The 17695-nt window shown below is 37.0% G+C and overlaps 3 protein-coding genes across 8 annotated transcripts; 2 read left to right on the top strand and 1 right to left on the bottom strand.

Moving 5' to 3' along the window:
* Nucleotides 1–12: 12 nt before the first annotated feature.
* Nucleotides 13–7654, bottom strand: LOC110416057 (uncharacterized). Of its 4 annotated transcripts, none has more exons than XM_021427897.1 (15): nucleotides 7528–7654; nucleotides 7184–7320; nucleotides 6275–6379; nucleotides 6000–6149; nucleotides 5395–5511; nucleotides 4685–4795; nucleotides 4434–4496; nucleotides 4212–4338; nucleotides 3952–4034; nucleotides 3332–3548; nucleotides 2172–2299; nucleotides 1781–1855; nucleotides 1516–1636; nucleotides 887–1023; nucleotides 13–501 (listed from the first exon to the last, which is right to left on the bottom strand). In XM_021427897.1, the coding sequence occupies exons 2-14, from the start codon at nucleotides 7313–7315 to the stop codon at nucleotides 923–925; spliced, it is 1530 nt and encodes a 509-aa protein (XP_021283572.1). In that variant the 5' UTR covers nucleotides 7316–7320; nucleotides 7528–7654; the 3' UTR covers nucleotides 13–501; nucleotides 887–922. The 4 variants fall into 4 exon arrangements, with proteins under 4 accessions (XP_021283572.1, XP_021283570.1, XP_021283573.1 ...); XM_021427895.1 differs by having other exon boundaries at nucleotides 7184–7429; nucleotides 7528–7544; XM_021427898.2 differs by lacking the exon at nucleotides 7528–7654 and having other exon boundaries at nucleotides 13–608; nucleotides 7184–7338.
* A 205-nt stretch (nucleotides 7655–7859) lies between these two features.
* LOC110416056 (uncharacterized) lies at nucleotides 7860–12131 on the top strand. Of its 2 annotated transcripts, none has more exons than XR_016351179.1 (2): nucleotides 7860–11674; nucleotides 11842–12131. XR_016351179.1 is itself a non-coding variant. In XM_021427894.2 (2 exons), exons 1-2 carry the CDS (start codon nucleotides 7865–7867, stop codon nucleotides 10959–10961), a joined length of 2997 nt encoding a protein of 998 aa, XP_021283569.1. In that variant the 5' UTR covers nucleotides 7860–7864; the 3' UTR covers nucleotides 10962–11089. The 2 variants fall into 2 exon arrangements, 1 of the variants encoding a protein (XP_021283569.1); XM_021427894.2 differs by lacking the exon at nucleotides 11842–12131 and having other exon boundaries at nucleotides 7860–10777; nucleotides 10878–11089.
* A 1414-nt stretch (nucleotides 12132–13545) lies between these two features.
* LOC110415272 (Cornichon family protein) lies at nucleotides 13546–16753 on the top strand. 2 transcript variants are annotated; one of them, XM_021426869.2, is made up of 4 exons: nucleotides 13546–13858; nucleotides 13946–14127; nucleotides 14817–14939; nucleotides 15077–16445. In XM_021426869.2, exons 1-4 carry the CDS (start codon nucleotides 13784–13786, stop codon nucleotides 15150–15152), a joined length of 456 nt encoding a protein of 151 aa, XP_021282544.1. In that variant the 5' UTR covers nucleotides 13546–13783; the 3' UTR covers nucleotides 15153–16445. The 2 variants fall into 2 exon arrangements, with proteins under 2 accessions (XP_021282544.1, XP_021282545.1); XM_021426870.2 differs by lacking the exon at nucleotides 15077–16445 and adding an exon at nucleotides 16464–16753 and having other exon boundaries at nucleotides 13554–13858.
* Nucleotides 16754–17695: the final 942 nt, after the last annotated feature.

Genomic DNA, 17695 nt, shown 5'->3' with positions numbered 1-17695 from the left:
TGCACTTATTATTTGCCGTTGCTTCAAATGAGTTGAATTCTTGATAGTAAAAAGTCAGGGAGGTGTAATAAACAAAGTCATTGCATAGCAGAAAGTAACTAGGAAGGAATATCTACAAATTTCTTCTCTTTTTTTATATCAAAATAGTAACAAAACCATGCAGACAGAGCTGTTGATTACACACAGAAGAGGAAGGTCCAGATTTGTGAAAGGATGTACAGCTGCTTCAATTACACACATAATTAGGGTATCCTTGCCTTGCTATACCGCTATTCAGTCACATCCCTAACAGGAATCTGAGCTTTCTTCAACTCTCCATGAATAGAGTTGCTAGCACTCTGCTGCTGAAAGAAACATCAGCCTGTTAATCTAGACCTTGCTGCATTTCCACCAGAAAATGAAAAGATTAAAGGAAACCCTTAAAGACGCATGATAGCTCTCTCTGCACGTTCAAAATTGCGCCCATAGTGAATGCTTAAGGACTCTTCTTCGATTCTCAGCCTGCAGTTCAAGGAAAAGTCAGCCTAAGATCCTCCAATTGTGTTACACCATCACAATTCAGAGACGGCATGCACAAGAGCAAAACAACTTGAGATCATACTTTCTCCCTACATATTGTAGATGATTCACCAAGTTAGCAACGAATGGAATCACAGAGACATTGCCATATTCAAAGGCTTATGCTCATGCCCAACAAGAAGTTGGAAACAGGGATATATTGCATATACATGATCCTTTATGGTGAATTGAAATACTACACTCTATGGAAAACTTCAAAAGATAAATAATATATTCCCCATAATGCCAATTCAAGCATAACTAATGCTTTGAATCCTTTGATCATTCTTCTAGTCATTTAGAGCTTACAGAAAAATCCATCACGAACCTGTTATCATCAACTGCAAAAACCATTGAAAATGTATCACGAGGATAAGGCCAACTCCTGGAAAACCAACCCTCGGTGCTCAAAATTTTTGAATTCGTCAAAGCTAGCACAACCTGGACTTAGAACAATGGCATCACCTGCATCAATGTAAATGTACATGAATAATGCGATGTCATCATCATTACCAACAACCCCAAAATCCTAGGGGGCAATAATGAAGCACTGGAAGGCAAACTTGGCCGTTAGAATTAGAAGCAAGATATTTTAATCTGTTCTCTTTCTCTTCCACTTTCTTATTTTGACTTTTTGCATTAAAAGTTTATTTTCTGAGATTATGCTCAAGAATGTTTCAAAAGCAATAGCACCTATTTTATAATCTATTATGATATTTTCACCTTTAACTTTTCTCTTTATACAATTCAAGAGTATGTGATATATGTTACATGGCAAAAAACTTGAAATACACAATAGTACTGTCTAAGAAGGATCATGAATTGAAACTAAATAAGCATAATGATTTCAACCTGGCACAACTGTGTGATAGACAATTAGCTTATCTTAGAAAGGTAATATGACTATATGAGTAAAAGAACATAATAAACTACAATCTATATTTGAAGAGAACAAACCATGCTTTGCCATCTTCCTAGCATGTTTGACCGCATCCTTCAGATTTGAGGCTTGAATACAAGGAATGCTAAGACCATTATTGGACAACGTGTCATGAATCAGGGATCCTGAAGACCCAAACTTTGGGCGTTCATACAAAATCAATTTAGAAACAATGCACAAAAAAAAAAAAGAGGAGAAACACAGGAAGTAAGAACTTTGAATTGGAAACTGACATCAATACATAGCAAACGAGCATAGATCAAGAAGAAACATCTCACATACAGTTATTACACATCTATGGCCCTTCAGTGGCTCTATCAATAGTTCAAAACCATTTGATGCTGGCCCATTTAAGACCTGCAAAGTGAACAGTAAAACACAATCCACCAATATTCAACATGGTTATAGTATGAATAATTGCCTATGAAAGTCTTATAGAGAATTAAGAAACAGAAAATGTAAAAGAAGGCATTAGCTCATGACTCAACCAATATCATGTTTGGGATGGTAAGCAAAGTCCAAGTTCAGCCACATCCAATGCTCTAATTCAATTTTATGATACAAAAAAGGGGGAACAAACATCACCTTTTGCTAAGCTTTGCAGCCAACACCGAAGGCACCAAAGTAGTGATGAAAAGAAAAGTATAATCAGAATAAAAGCAAAATATCCAACCTTAGCAAGGCCACCAAGTAGAATCACTGCCTTTTGTCCCTTCAGACCCGTAAGTCCTGCATATGTGGCTTCAACGTTTGTTGCCTTGCTGTCATCCACCCATGAAAGCCCATGGATATCCTTGCACACTACATGATGAACAACTTGCCAAGAATCAGAAAGGAGCAGTGTCCTGCTAAAAGCTCAGGGACTAGGCAAATAATCTAAGATTAGCTGATAAAAAATTAGCAGTTTAAATGCTCAAACTCAACATATCTGGTGGAATTAACTTCACTAAGTGCTGCATCTACATGCAAATCATTTCAGAGGTCGAAATATCTACCTGTTTGGACTATTGTTAAAAGACAATGAGATAAGTGATTAATTGTGACAACAGCTTAACTTGTAAATAGCATCTATCATGCTGTTCAACTTCCTTAGGTGGCAAATTTTTTTGTTACATTGGACATGTGTTATGCTAAAATAGATAATTCCAAATTAAAGATCAGCTTGATACCACTTGAGCACTGGCACATAACAATAGAAGCCTTTTCTTATTTATTGTTCTCAAACAAGACCTTTATGATATTATAGCTTGCATAGCAGACAAAATTAAGGCAACCATATTCATCTACATATAATGCCAATAAATTGATGAGGGATCTTACAAACATAACAAGACTAGAAAAGGCAGCGCAACCACCATAAATTCTAATGAGTCTGCTACCATTAAACAAAAGTAAAAAAGGAAAAAGAGAATGTCAAACAAAATGCCATTTCTTTGCTAGAATTGTCAGGGCTAATGCCTTCAGCTAAAACACAACTATTTTTAGTCTTCATGATTTATTAAAAACTTCTTTAACTCTGTCCAGAAGGTAAATGTACGTCCGGAAGAGTTTCTATTAGTGGAAACAACCCAGGCTTGGCTTAGCAGTTGTTACCCTTCTTAGGAGGGAAATGGTGCAAGGTTCAAAAGGTTTCTGTTAAGATGTGGTCTAGCTGCTGCATGATTGGTGCAAGATGCATTTCAGCAAAGGCACAAATTCAGCAATTCTACAGTCTAATTTGGCATGGCAGGGAAATTTCAAGTTAGATTTAACAATTTAAGACCCCTATATAGTTCAGCTAAGCAGAACCATCAAGAATACCCCAACTATGTCCATTGAAATTATGATGCTTACCAATTTGCATTCGATGAGGTGGTGCCCTCAGTTTTTCAATTGTTGCATTGATGGCTTCAACATCCAGTCCAACATCCAGTCCAGCCACAGACAACGCAGCCACTGCAGCATTACAATAGTTGTGCTTCCCTATAGCTCTCATGCCACCAAGTTGCAGTTGTGATGCAACTCCTATATCAGGAACTTCAAAGCTGGCAATTTTTGCCTCCATATCAATCTTTCCCATACAAGCAATTACCATCAACATCCCATGCAAATTAATGACAACTGATTACAAAAATTATACTTTCCATACCAATTTTTTATAACAAGTGGTTCTAAGAAAATAAGTTTGATTCTCAGCATTAAATTTCATGGGCTTTTTCTTGGCAATTTTCATTTTATTTATTTAGTGAAGAAAGGACCTAGCAATGTCAATGTTACAACAGCCTGGAGCAACTTAATTTCCTAATGCTTTGCCCTACAACCAGAATACCAGATATTCGGCCATCTATGTATTTGGACCACCAAATATCTATTAGTGACTTGAACTAGACTATAAAAAAGGCATTTAAAGAGATTAAAGTATGGCTAAAATACAAACTTTTCCCAATGACTACAAGTAAAGTAATATATCTTACTTTCACACCCGGAAAAGCTCCTATCCAAGCGAGATTAAATTTGTTCCAATACTTCCTAATTGCTTTATCCAAGTGCTGATTCCCTAAAAGGTAAATGTGGTTAGCTGTCAAAAGAAAGAGCAACTGCAATCTCCATGACAAATTCACCCTTAGATGCATCAGGGGGTTACAAGTCCACAATTCAAGCATATGGAATAAGGTGGAAGCAGAATAAAATAGACAAGGATTACTTCCTCATGCAGTGTCAAAAAGGAACATACCAAACGAAAGAAGTCCCAACTTGGTGTTTGTCATGTGAGAAAATAAACGACACTTAGTTGCTGCATAACTCAGCATTGTCTTGTGTCTTTCTAAGTGATCAGGGGTAAGATTTAATACCACAGAAACCTACAAAAATGTTTCATATCACCAGATTAAAAGTTAAAAATTAATAAATAAAAGCACTTCAGCAGTTGTCAAGCAAACTTCTCTATGTTACTCACAGTAGGGCAGAAGTACACACAGGGAATTTCCATTTGATAGCTGCTGACCTCCACTACTGCAACCTGGAAAAGGTCAAAATGTACAGTCTATAGGTGCTTCTATATATTAGAGAAAATTAGAAACTGATAGTTGACAGTGGCTTTAAGGAGATGATGGAATCATTTATGATTCTAAAAATGCAGATTGAGAAAATAAGTGAATTGCGCGATAAGATATCATTCAAAAAAAAGAGAACATCAATGAGACTCACCTTAAGCTTGCATTCTTCTGACGGCAATTTGAAACACTGAAAGGCAACCTCAGAGAGTGGATTTCCAAGGTTTCCACCCACAAATGTATCAATAGCAAAATGGCTAAGCATCTGCCATCAAATGATCAAGATAAACATAAATCACAGGAAGAGTGTAGTGAGCTTATATAAAAAAACTTAATGCTCAGAAAGACAGGAATATAAAGCTACCCCAATTACTATAGCTTTTATCTTGTCAATACTGCCATGGCCATAGGTCAGAAAGCATTTCTTCCCCCATAAGAACAGGATGGAGGAAGTCATAGGTTCAATTTCCCTTCACTCCATGGATTAATTGTCATACGTAAAAGAAAGTGAATGGGGAGGGACGAGAAGAACCCGCGTTTTACAGCAAGTGACAGTTACATGGAATCATGGATAATGCGGCTTTAGAAGATAAAAGAGCTAACTTGGTGTCAATTAAAAAATATACGTTTGAGGCAGTGTTCCACTAATTCTAAACAGGACCTGTTCTCAAAGGGCGTGTTACTTCATTTCAGCTCTTACATTTCAGTTTCCACTAAGAGTGATCATGTGTTTTCTTTTATAACAACTTATCTTAGACATCTAGCAATGTGAGACCTTTTAATATCAAGAATACACAACAAGTATAATGCATTAATACAAAGATAATATGATACAAAAACAATAAGACCAAATAGTAGAGGAACCTGTCCAGCAAAAGTTACAACAGTGGATTTCCCATTTGTTCCTGTCACTGCCAAAATTCTGACACTTTTTGGGAGAACTTCTGCTGCAAAGTCCAACTCAGACATGACCTGCTTTCCCTGCATATAGACAGAAATGATTATAAAAAAATTATTAACTAAGGCATAGAAGGAATGAAAAAGTTTATAGAAGCATAATTACAGTCCTTTTTGTTCACTTTGCAAATGAAATTAGGCAACCATGCAAGATAAAAATCACAATATTACCCTCCATATTTCTGTAGGAACAAAGATGAGTCCTATTGCAACTTCACTTATGTCAGTACATGCTGTTCAATGCAATTTGTGTGAATGAATTGTAAATGAACATACCAAAGCATCAAATAATCAGCTTCCATAAAAGACACAATTATTTAACTGCATCCTATAAGTCATAAAATTTTATAAACTGATGTTCATGAGAATTACCGACTGCTGCAAAAATGATTTTTGTTAGCTATAGCTAAGAGGGCTACAGTCTGTCTTTCTGTTGTTCACATAAAAGTAATAGGCCTGCCAACCCTTATTTCTCACGACAACAGATTCCTTAAATAAAGACATGAACTTACTGACTGCAACAAACACGAAAGACCATAGTTTTCTAGGGGAACTCCAGGAGAAACAACCACCACATCTGCATCATTAAGCAGCTTCCAATCAAAGTGTCCAAGGATTGTCCTTAACCCAGTTTGTGTCAGTGTCACAAAAGAAGGATCTTGCTGCAATTAATAGCAAGTTATGCAATAAAATTGGGTACAGAGAACCAGTGTGCACATGCACATGTGAAGAGATTTTTAGTGACCACAATAAATTTCAGAGCATGAAGGAGTAGACAATAGTATACCTCCAACAAACTCAAATTCTCATTTTGGTCGATGCCTATAACTGAAGCACCTCGAGTAAGAGCAAGCCTTGCTGCAGCTTTTCCAGATTTTCCTAAGCCAACTACCTGCAATTCAACTGTGATATAGCAATTGTTTTTGCATTAAAAGAATCCTTCAACAACACATTGTGTGCCAATGTGAGAAAGCAACACATACAATGACTGGAAAGTACTTAACCAAGATTAAATAGGGTAGAGATTCCGATTTTTCCTTTTAAAGAAAGAATTAAATTGAATTTCTATGATGCCAGTTTCCATAACAGCTACAGATGATAAGACAACATTCAAGTTGCATAATTTTGCTTTTGTCTCTGAAGTGCACAAGGCTATCTACCTACTGCCTGAACTGCTTGTCTCTGTTATTTTACAGGATATAATTCATTTCCTTTGTCTTCACTTATTCCTCTCTCAAGTGAAGCGGGCCTACTCCTTAAGCACATTATGATAGGTTGAAATACCAACAAGTAGAAATTATACAAGAGAAAAAAATCCACAAAACTGGAAAAGTGAGTATACTAAATTAATTGCAGTGGACACCTTTGGCTATCAAAGATATTGCTTCTTTTGTGAATATCCAAGCACGTTTTAGGTAACTATTTCTGCTAAGAAAAATGACCATTAATCGAAATCCAAACTCTCTTTGTGTTCCTTTTCAACATTCCAACTCCTTCAACTTGGAACCAAAATTTAAGCTTTTAGTTAAAACCAATCTTAATGCTAGTACTAATCAGGATGAAGCATGCAGAAAATGTGCAAAATCCTCTTCTTTGAATTGTGATTAAGCTTAGTAACAGAAGTCACAATTTGGAGATAACAATGAACAATGTGATATAAAGAAGAAAAGATAAAAGCAAGTTAAGAAGTGCTTACAGCAACAGTCCGGCCTTTGAGGTCCTGCCTGAGAGAGCAAGATTGAATGGTTCTTGGGTAAGTGGTTTTGGGAGAGTGAATGGATTTAAGAGGGAGTGCTTTGTGATCATAGTCCAGACGCAGCAGCTTCATGGCTTCTGCAGAAGAATATTGAGGTGACTTTGTGTTGTGAACTTAGGCCTTTGGGGTTTTACCATGCCTTTGGTATTTGATTTAATGGGTTTGGACCTGAATTGCCGTTTTGGACTGAGTTTGAAATAAAATCCTCTGGCTTCTTTCATGGGTCATTGGCAAAAATTAACAGAAAGAAAAACAGAAACAGAGAAGATCAAGAAAGGACCTACCTAATATTTTAACCTTCGGGCTTGGGCGACAAATGCTTCTTACTGGGAACGGAAACAGATTCTGTGGTTGACTTAGCGTTCCTGACGATGACTTAGCGTATTTAAAGTCAATAACATCCCAAGTCACTTAAACTTGTCCGAAATTTCTTATCTTCAACAAACGTCGTCAAACAGCCCGGGGCAAAAGTTGTCTTTGTCAATAACAACCAATCAGATCAGTATCTACATTGAATATAAAGATGGTAGTATTTGCTTATATGATTTAAAAGAAAGGCAACTACGGCCTAGTGGTGTCTAATTCTCCTAAGGTGTTAAGGAGAGATCTGAGCTGTTAAGAATGAGTGCGAAGCGAGAAGGCAAGAGAGAGATGGTTGAACATTTTAGCCATCAACATCTGCTGGAATCCTCGTGGCGGAGGAACAAGTACGATACGGCTCGTTGCTCTGGGTGTAGGAAAGAAGTCACGGATCCGGGCTACTGCTGCCCTGAATTCGGATGCAAGTTTTATCTTCACAAGACATGTGCTAAGTTAGCACCCAAGATTAATCATCCCTTTCACCCTCCACACCCTCTTACTCTTCTTGCAAAAGCACCCTATGTTAGATGCTTTTGTAATTTCTGTGGCTGGCTTTGTATGGGATTCGTTTACCGCTGTGCTGCTTGTGAATTTCACCTGGACGTCAACTGTGCTAAGCTTCAAGTATCCGTTGCCGGCAACTTTGAAAAACTTGAACATTTCAGCCACCAACACCCATTGACCTTCAATGAAAAGTATAACAAGAAAGTCTACGGTGATTGCCAGGGATGCAGGAAACCATTATCAGGTCCGATTTACAGGTGTTTGGATTGTAGTAAGTTTGACCTTCATAAGGAATGTGCAGGGCTACCCCGGGAATTGAATCATCCCTTCCACCCTTCACACCCTCTCATTCTTCTACCCATATCACCAAATTTTCCTTCAACTGTAAGGATTTGCAATTTTTGTCACTCTATTTGCGCAGCATTTGTTTATCACTGTTCTTCTTGTAACTTCTATCTTGACACCGGATGTGCTTTGCTTAAGCAATTTCTTGCTGGCAACTTCCTTAAACTTGAATACTTTTGCCACAAGCATCCATTGACCTTCTTTGAAATGCACAAGAATGAAATCAAAAATCCTTGTTCTGCTTGTGGAAAGCTTCTATCAGGTCCAATTTACAGCTGCATCGATTGTGGGTTTCACCTTCATAAAACATGTGCTCAGCTCCCCCTTAAATTTGATCACCCCTTTCATTGCTTTTGCGAAGATCTTCTCGTTCTTCAAGCAGAATGGCTAAATCCTTCTCAAGCTACTTGTAGTTTCTGTAACAGCGGTTTGCGGGGACTTATTTATCACTGTGTTTCCTGTAAATTCAATCTTCACATCATCTGTGCGCTGCTTTTACCACTCAAGACTGAAAAGACTCTTGTGATTCAACATTTTAGTCACGTGCATCAATTGATCTTCGTGGAGAAGCATGGTGATGAAGTCAATGGCTCCTGCCGCGGGTGTGGGAAAGTACTCTCAGGTCCTATTTACAGCTGTGTTGAATGCAAGTTCCACCTTCATAAGAAATGTGCTGAGCTTCCTCGCGAGATTGATCACTCTTCCCATCGCAAGCATTCTCTTGTTCTTTTGGCTGAGCCACCAAGTCATCAAAAGGGATGTTCTTGCTATTTGTGCAAAAAACAATGTAAGGGATTTGTTTATTACTGCTCTGATTGCGACTTTGGCAACCTGCTTGAAGACGTTGAGGATGTTTCCCTTCCGCGCGAAATTAAAGTCGAAACTCATGAGCACCCATTCAAGCTTCTCTTGAGGCCCATCTCATTCACCTGTGATTTCTGTGGCATCAATGGAGATCGCACCCCTTATGTATGCAGTGACTGCGACCTTGTGATTCACAAGAATTGCATTAGGTTGCCAAGCGCTATCAAAATAATGCGACACCCTCATCGAATATCGTTTCAACATTTTCTTCGACAAAAGAAATCTAACAAGCTGATGTGCAACATTTGTCAGGAGGAAGTAAACACAGAGTATGGGAGTTATTATTGTTACATATGTCACCAGTATATAGCTCATGTGCGATGTGCAACAGATGATTACATTTGGGATGGAACTAATCCGGATGATGAAGATCAGAGGTCCAAGGGAGCATTGTCTTTGATCACTAGTGTCATTGAGGAGATAAGACAGGGAGAAGATGTAATAGCAGCTGTGATTAAACATGCCTTTCACCAACACATCTTGATTCTCTCCCTTAGGGATGAAGCGAAAGATGACAGGAGTTGCAACGGCTGTATGCAGCCTCTCTCAACTCCTTTCTTCAGTTGTGAACAATGTCAATTTTTTCTCCATAAAAAATGTGTTGAATTGCCTAGTGTAAAGGAACATCCACTACATCGGCACCCGCTCGTTCTCTACAAGCCAAATAATGCAGAATACCCAAGAACGTGTAGCGCTTGTTTACAACTTCATCATGGATTTACCTACAATTGTGAAAAATGCAACTTCCACATTGACATTGACTGCAGTTTATTATCGGACACCTTGAAGCATGAAAGTCATGGTGCGCATCATCTGTATCTTGACCACAGGTATGAAGGGAATTGCAGTGCTTCTGGCGAGCACATAACATTTCGAACAGGTGCATATAGATGCAAGCATTGTGAATCATTTGCCGTGAGTTTTAAATGTATCAAGCTACCGCGCACGGCTTCCTACAAATATGACAAACACCTTCTTACTTTAACTTACTTTGATCATGTTGATCCTAGCCAATGTTATTGTGATATCTGTGAAGAAGAAAGAGATCCAAAGTATTGGTTTTATCACTGTGCATATTGTGATACTTCTGTTCATCCCCAATGTGTACTTGGTGAACTCCCATTTATCAAGCTCGGAAGCATTTACATACACCATGTTCCTCCTCACTGTCTTACATTTGTCAGAAAAATCTGGGACTGCCCTCCGTGCAGTATATGCGGTGAGCTTTGCATAAATCAGGCTCTTGAATGTACCAAACCCGGGTGCAACTTTATCATCCATTGGAAATGTAAAAATTCTTCTCAGGCAAGTATCCAAAAGCAAATTTCTTATAGAACAACTCAGCTAGATGATGAAGATCAAAGGCTAAATGTTAATGAAGAAATTCGCTTTGAAGAGGATGGAATAGTGACATCTATCAAACTCCCCGTCCATGAACATTTCTTAATTCTTGGTGACGAGGTGAAAGTTGATAATATTTGCGATGCATGCATGAAGCCTGTCTCTGCTCCCTTTTATGGCTGTGAAAGATGCTTATTTTTTCTCCATAAAAATTGCGCAGAATTGCCCAGACAAAAGCGACACCCATTTCACAGACATCAGCTCACTCTTAAAGAGTCAGATCCTGCTGTTGTTGATGACGTGAGTACTTGCAGTGCTTGTTTGCGTTCTCACCATGGTTTTGCATACGTGTGCTACCGATGTAAATTTCAGATTGACATTCAATGTAGTTTATTATCAGACACCTTGAGGCATCCAAGCCATGAGCACCTACTCTTGTTTCATCCTAATTATACAGGTCATTGTAGTGCTTGTTCCAACAATATATATGACAAAGGTGTATACAGATGTGGGAGTGGTTGCGAATTTGTCTTAGATTTCAGATGTAGTACAGAGCCACCTATGGTTAAGTCCAAGTTCCATGAACATCCCGTCAATCTTATCTACCGTGATGATTCTGATCAATATTATTGTGGTATATGTGAAGAGAAAACACATCCAAAGCATTGGTTCTATCATTGTGCAGATTGTTACAATTCTTTTCATTCTGAATGTGTTCTTGGGGAACTCCCATATATTAAGCTTGGGAGCACCTATAATTATTTTGGTCATCGACACTTTCTCACTTTTGTGGAGAAGATGAACAGCTCCCTTCCTTGCAATATATGCCGTAAGCTTTGCAAAAATCAGGCCCTTGAATGTAAGAAGTCTGAATGTGGCTTTATCATCCATTGGAAATGTAGAGGTCAAGGTTGGCAAACAGGTCGATCAACAAAACGCCGTGGCTGAGAATGTATACAGAAGTTATGGGCGGGGGGCTACTTGCTTTTTGGTACCTCTTGGATACTCTGTTATAAGGTTGGAGTCCCTTTTGGTAAACAATAAAGAAGAAAAAGAAAGATTCCATGATTGCTATCTCTTTGATACTCTGCTTCTAAGCCCTGGAAATATATAAAATCTCTTGAATAGTTTGGACAATTTAACGGGTTCAGCCCCGATTGATATTCCTTTGTTCACATTTGCAGGTCCATCGACCATATGGTGCTCTTGTGAAAAAAGGAGATAGGCTTGGAGATAGGGAGTTTGTTGCCCAGCTGTGGATTTTGTTTATAGGGCTGTCCCTGTCTCTTTTGAATACTGCACGTTCTTGCAGTTCTGTTCTCTTGGTGAACATAAAGAAAGAATAAGAATGTCTAATACCACTATTTTTGTTCTTCTGCATAGTATTAGTTTCTCAATTTCAATATTTTAAATCTAACATAACTTTGAGCTTTGACTGGAATTAATGGCGGTTTATAATGTTCAAATGGTTCAATGAAGTCTAGCATATGCAGCCTGAGTTGCAGGATTAATTTGCATCCTGCAGACTACAGTATGCCCCTGGGGAATTAGATGGATGGCTTACTTTCAGCTTGTTTGTACTTGATTGAAAGTCAGGAACAAATTTCAGCAGGAAAATTGTTTCAGGAGTGTGTTTCTTTGTTTTGCATGAGGCCAGTACATAGCGGTTGTGTTAATGCCTCTGGTAATGTGGTTTGCAACTCTTTGTTAGAGTTAGTGCCCATGGATGTCTATTGTTCTTTTCCATCAGCCAACTTGTTAGATATCATTGTTCATGTCATTCCTAGATCCTAATAGTTTGATTTCATTCCTAGTTCCAAGTTCCATCTGAACTTTGCACTAGCTCATGCACTAACCTATCTAGTGGACCAGATTTAAAGAACAAAAGTAGAGTAAAATATAGGAGATCGGGTATTTGTAATACCTTTCCCAAATTGAGTGTTGGGTTAGAGCATTTCAAGTAAAATGGGAGGCCTCTTAAAGTCTTATCAATAGGTGCTTCTAATATATTCAGAAAAAATTACAAACTCAAAGTTGACACCCATCCTGTAATTCATGGAATTTATAGACTGATTTTCATGAGAATAACCAAGTATTGCAAAAGCGATTTTTGTTAGCCATAGGCAGGAGAAGGTTGATGATCATTCTTTCCGTTGTTTAATACAAGAAACAGGCCTGCCACTCTCATTTCTCCTGGCAACAGATGCTGACTGCACCAAATGTGAAAGACTAGAGTTTTCTACGAAACTCCGGGGCAGGGGCACAACCACCACATCTGCATCGTTAAGCAGCTTCCAATCGAAGTGCCCAAGGATCGTCCTGAACCCAGTATGAGTGTGTGTGTGTCACAAAAGAAGAATCTCACTGCAATCAATAGCAATTTATGCATTAAATATTGGGTAGAAATAACCACTATGCACATGCACATGTACATGTGCAGAGATTTAAATGAATTGATAACCATAAATTTCAAAACATCAAGGCACAGACATGCAATACTATACCTTCAACGAACTCAAATGCTCATTCTGGTCAATACCTACAACTGAAGCACCTTAAACAGAGCGAGTCTTGCCGCAGCGTTTGCATTTAGAAATGTGACAAAGCCCAACATAAAATGATTAACCTCTGCTAAACAGGGTGGAAATTCAATATATTCTTCCAAAAAGAAAAATAAACTGAATTTTCTGATAACTAGTTATTTATTGTCAAAGAAATTTATTTCTAGTAAAAACTTTTTCACCACAAATAAATGACTATTTTTCAAAAAAAAAAAACTTTACTGTTAAATTTTATTATTTTTTTATCATTGTATTCTTAAAAAGTAAAAAAAAAAAACAAAAAAAGTGCTACTATGGAGTAAATTTTGTTTAACCTCCGATCACGTTGCACCTGATGTCTGGAATCACGAAAGTGAGAGCAAGCAGAGAAAAGTAGGCACGCTCCCACACTTGAAAAAGCGTTGGTCCTCTTTCCTTGAAACACTACTCTGTACTCCATCCGATCTCTTCACAATATAAACCATTTGAAAAGAGGGTATATATATATACATATCTCTCTCTCTCTCTGTTTTTCTTTTCTCTAAGAGAATAATACCCTAATCTGACCTTTCACATTGTTCGGGGAATGGCTTGGGATTTGATTTTCTGGATTCTCTGTTTCTTCATCAACATAGCTCTCTTCGCTTCAACCTTTTATCAGGTAATTATTTTCCTTTCTTCTCTTTGTCAAAATTTCATTTTAAAATACTGTGAGTAATCCTTTGTTTTTTTTTTTTTTTGCGTGTAGTTGTTGTCGTTATCGGATCTTGAGGTTGATCATCTGAATCCCTTCGAAGCATCGAGCCGGATTAATGCGGTTGTTGTCCCGGAGTTTCTCTTGCAAGGACTGCTCTGCGCTCTGTTCCTGCTGACCTGGCATTGGTTTATGTTTCTATTGTTTCTTCCCCTTACTGCTTATCATCTCATGCTGTAAGTATATCTATTAGTTGTTTCACTAAATTAAAAAAAAAAAAATTGCAAACATTTAAGTTTATACTGGTTGTTGAGCTCGAGTCGGATTTCTTTTGCCTTACTTGGTTTGGTTTAGGTCAATATTTGAGGTTTTATCGGTGGAAAATGATGGTAATGTGTGTGCATTGTTGATTTGGTTTCATAAACTTCGTTGCCGTAGGTGGCATTTCAGTAGTGTGTTTGTGATAGGCAAGAACGAGATAGAAAATATTACCAGTAGCCTGTGTTTGTTGAACCGATATTTCTTTGATCTAAAGTGAATGGTTTGGTTTTAATTTAGAACTTTGATTTGGATCCTTGCAAAGAGATCTTATCATGCTTTCTAATGGATTTATCATGTTTTGAAAGTTGTGAAATTTCTATAAGCTTCTATCACCATTCAACAGTGGCAGACGTGTGTGGTTGTGTCAAAGATAATTCTTCAAACAATAAGGTTTTTAAAAGGAAAAAAGTTTTGTTTGTAAATGGTATCTGTACGCAATGCTTGCATCAGGTTTCCTGTATAAGTTGTTGACAAAAGAAGTCAACGAGTGAATAAACTAACTTACCTTGTCATGGTTGTATGGTATCATTATGTTTTGGCAACTTTTTCTATTTAATTTGTGACTGCACTATGTTTGTTAATGATTGCTAATTGAATTTTTCAGGTACTTGAATCGGAAGCATCTTATCGATGTCACTGAGGTTTTCAGAGATATTGACAAGGAGAAAAAATATCGATATGTCAAGCTGGGCATTTATTTAGTTCTCTTCACTTTAGTTTTGTTCAGGTTGGTTCTGCAGTTAAACAATACTTTGTTTCTGATTAGCTAGTTTTCTAATTATCCTTTATTATTTCTGCCTCGCCATGTACTTATCTCATGATTTAATTTTTCTAATTAAGCTTTTCCCTCTTTGTTGAGTGTAGAATTCTTGCCGCGAGCATATTCTTTTTCCGTTCCAAATTTGAAGAACTAGACCTTCGATCCTCTCATTTCTACTAGTATTTTAGGAACCCTTTGGTTAGTCGTCTTGTCATAATATAGCCTACACATGTACTATGTCACTCTGTTCTTGAAGTAGGTTGCCATTTCACCTTATGATGCATATACAGTTTGGATTCTTGTAAATATCGCATGCATGAGTAAGTTGGTGAATTTACTGTTACATTATGCGAAGTAGCTTCTAATTTCTCCAAAATTTAATGGTAATCCATCCATTGTGATATCTGATTTCATTTGATTTCTCAGGAAACTTTTGATTGTTTAAGATCCATGAATTTGATTTTCGAAACTGAAATTTTTCCATAAAGCAATTGTTATTAATAAAGTTATGGCATATGTGCAAACAAACTTATTTCAACATGTATGGAACATCCAATTTCCATTAAGAGATATTATGTGTCTTGGACTCAAAGTGTTTCTGGTCCTGACATTTAGCACGTTAGCTATACTTAATGTATCTTATAAGTACTGAAAAGTATTCAAACTTCATGCAAGCATCATTTGTTTATATTTCTCTGAGGGAAATTATCATCTGTACTACAAAAATTAGTAGAATTGAGTAGTTTCTTACGGTAAACTGCCAGTGGTGTAGATCCATGTGACCGATTTCCTCTAGCTAGGACAATGGCTAAATTAACAAAATGCAGGTGTTTCTGGACCCTATCCAGAAACGTTGTTGAAAGAGATGTTTATGTATGGTCACACTAAGGACAACTGAACTCTTCTTTTCATTGGCTTGAAGAGATTGTGGTTCTGTTTTTTGCTGCCTTAGGATTTGAAAGAACAAAAATTTAGGCTTTAGATGACCCAGACCATAATTTGGTTGAGTTTCCTTGAACAAATCCAAGAGCAGTGGCTGTGACTGTGTTATATGAGAAAATGGTAAAAGTTAAGAATAGTCAAATGTGAAATGAATGAAAAAGAGACTGTTTTGATATCATGTGAGTTTTATGTGGAACCGTAATGAACGTCAAGCAATATAAATGTTGATTTAAAACAAGCCATGAAGTTTGGTTAATTATTGATCAAGTCTGATAGTGTTGGCTGTATATTTATCTATGCCAATCATCTCACTTATTTGGGCATAATTCAATATGACTAAAATATCGAAGGATGTTATAGCTGAGAAAAGGTTTGTATTTTAGAGAAATAGAATGTTTGATGTTTAGGGCCTTTTGGCTTAAAGAGTTTTCTTTGTTAATTAGTTTGATTATCTCTTTGTTTCTGCCTTATTGAAGGAGCTCTCTCTCTCTCTCTCTCTCTCTCTCTCTCTGTGTGTTATACATGCTGATAATAACCGTCAATTTGCAGGCTTATAATATCTGCTTTCAGCTCTTTACTTGATGAGGATGAGGTGCATGCATTTTGATTCCTGGGCAGTACGGTAGGCTGTATTTGTAAATTCGTTATCCATATTTCTGATCCATATAGAAAGTGAAACTTAGCTGACAGGTGTAGATGTATCAGAACTTAGAAGTTTCTCCACTGTTTTTTACTCGGGCAGTCATACGCCTTGATTTACCATGCCTGATTCTTAGATATGAATGAGAGGTTCTGAAGACAGTGTTTAAGGTTTGAAGAATGATGAAGAGATTGGATTATTATCCTCCTCAAGAAGTGATTAAATCAAATCCCTTCTCAGTGCCATCTGATATTTCATGGCTTCACCAACATTTTTGTTTCTTATTAACTTACTACAGTGATTGATAGTTAATTATCCAAAAAAAAAAGGGGGGGAAAGACTTTTGATAGTTGTAGTAGATACTTTCACACTAGATATCGTTAAAGACAATAATGAGGATAGAAGAATAAAGAAGGCATTCTACTTAAAAATGGCGAGGTTATATGAGGTTCAAGAGATACTATACAAAATAATTCCATTTTAGCATAAGTCAATCCTCATTTACCACTAGTTATTTGTCTAGAGCTGTATATATTTTTTTTCTTTTATAATTTATGGAAGAGCAAAATCAAATGCAAATGGCGTCATAAGTTTTTGTTTAATTCATCACTAAAGTTGAAAGTATGATAATCTTCTTTTCTATCTTTTTTCTTTTAAAAAGAAAGGTTAATAATGTTTAGATTCATAAAAACGAAACAAAAAATGTGCAAATTTTGCATTAAAATTATCAAGGAATCTTGAAGTAACTTGTGCATATTTGTTATGAATTGGGATATGTAAGTCAAGATTTCGTGATAACTAGTAGGTCTAATGGGCAAATGAACTGCAAGGATGATGGCTAATTCTTAATTTTTATTTTGCTAGTATCAGCTTGGAATGCTATACATATATATATATATATCTCAGCTCTGCTTAGCTACCAAAGCTTGCTTGGTTTTTTCATACCTGTGGACTGGTTCGACATGCTTCTCCCGATGTCGGCCTGATTAGCAAATTGTATAATCTGGACAGAGTGCTAATTTACTCAAACGTGAATCATTGTTCAGCTGATTATTTTTGTTACGTAATTCATTATATCTATACAAGTTTCATATAATTCATTTCTCTTACTAATTCCATGCAGCAGGCTTTTTAAGCCTGA

This window comes from Theobroma umbraticum, unplaced genomic scaffold (genome assembly GCF_002168275.2).
Source record: "Theobroma umbraticum cultivar Fairchild unplaced genomic scaffold, ASM216827v3 scaffold_147.0, whole genome shotgun sequence".
Lineage (NCBI taxonomy): Eukaryota > Viridiplantae > Streptophyta > Magnoliopsida > Malvales > Malvaceae > Theobroma > Theobroma umbraticum.
The sequence above is the reverse complement of the archived record's forward strand: the minus strand, read 5'-3'. Positions and strand labels throughout refer to the sequence as shown.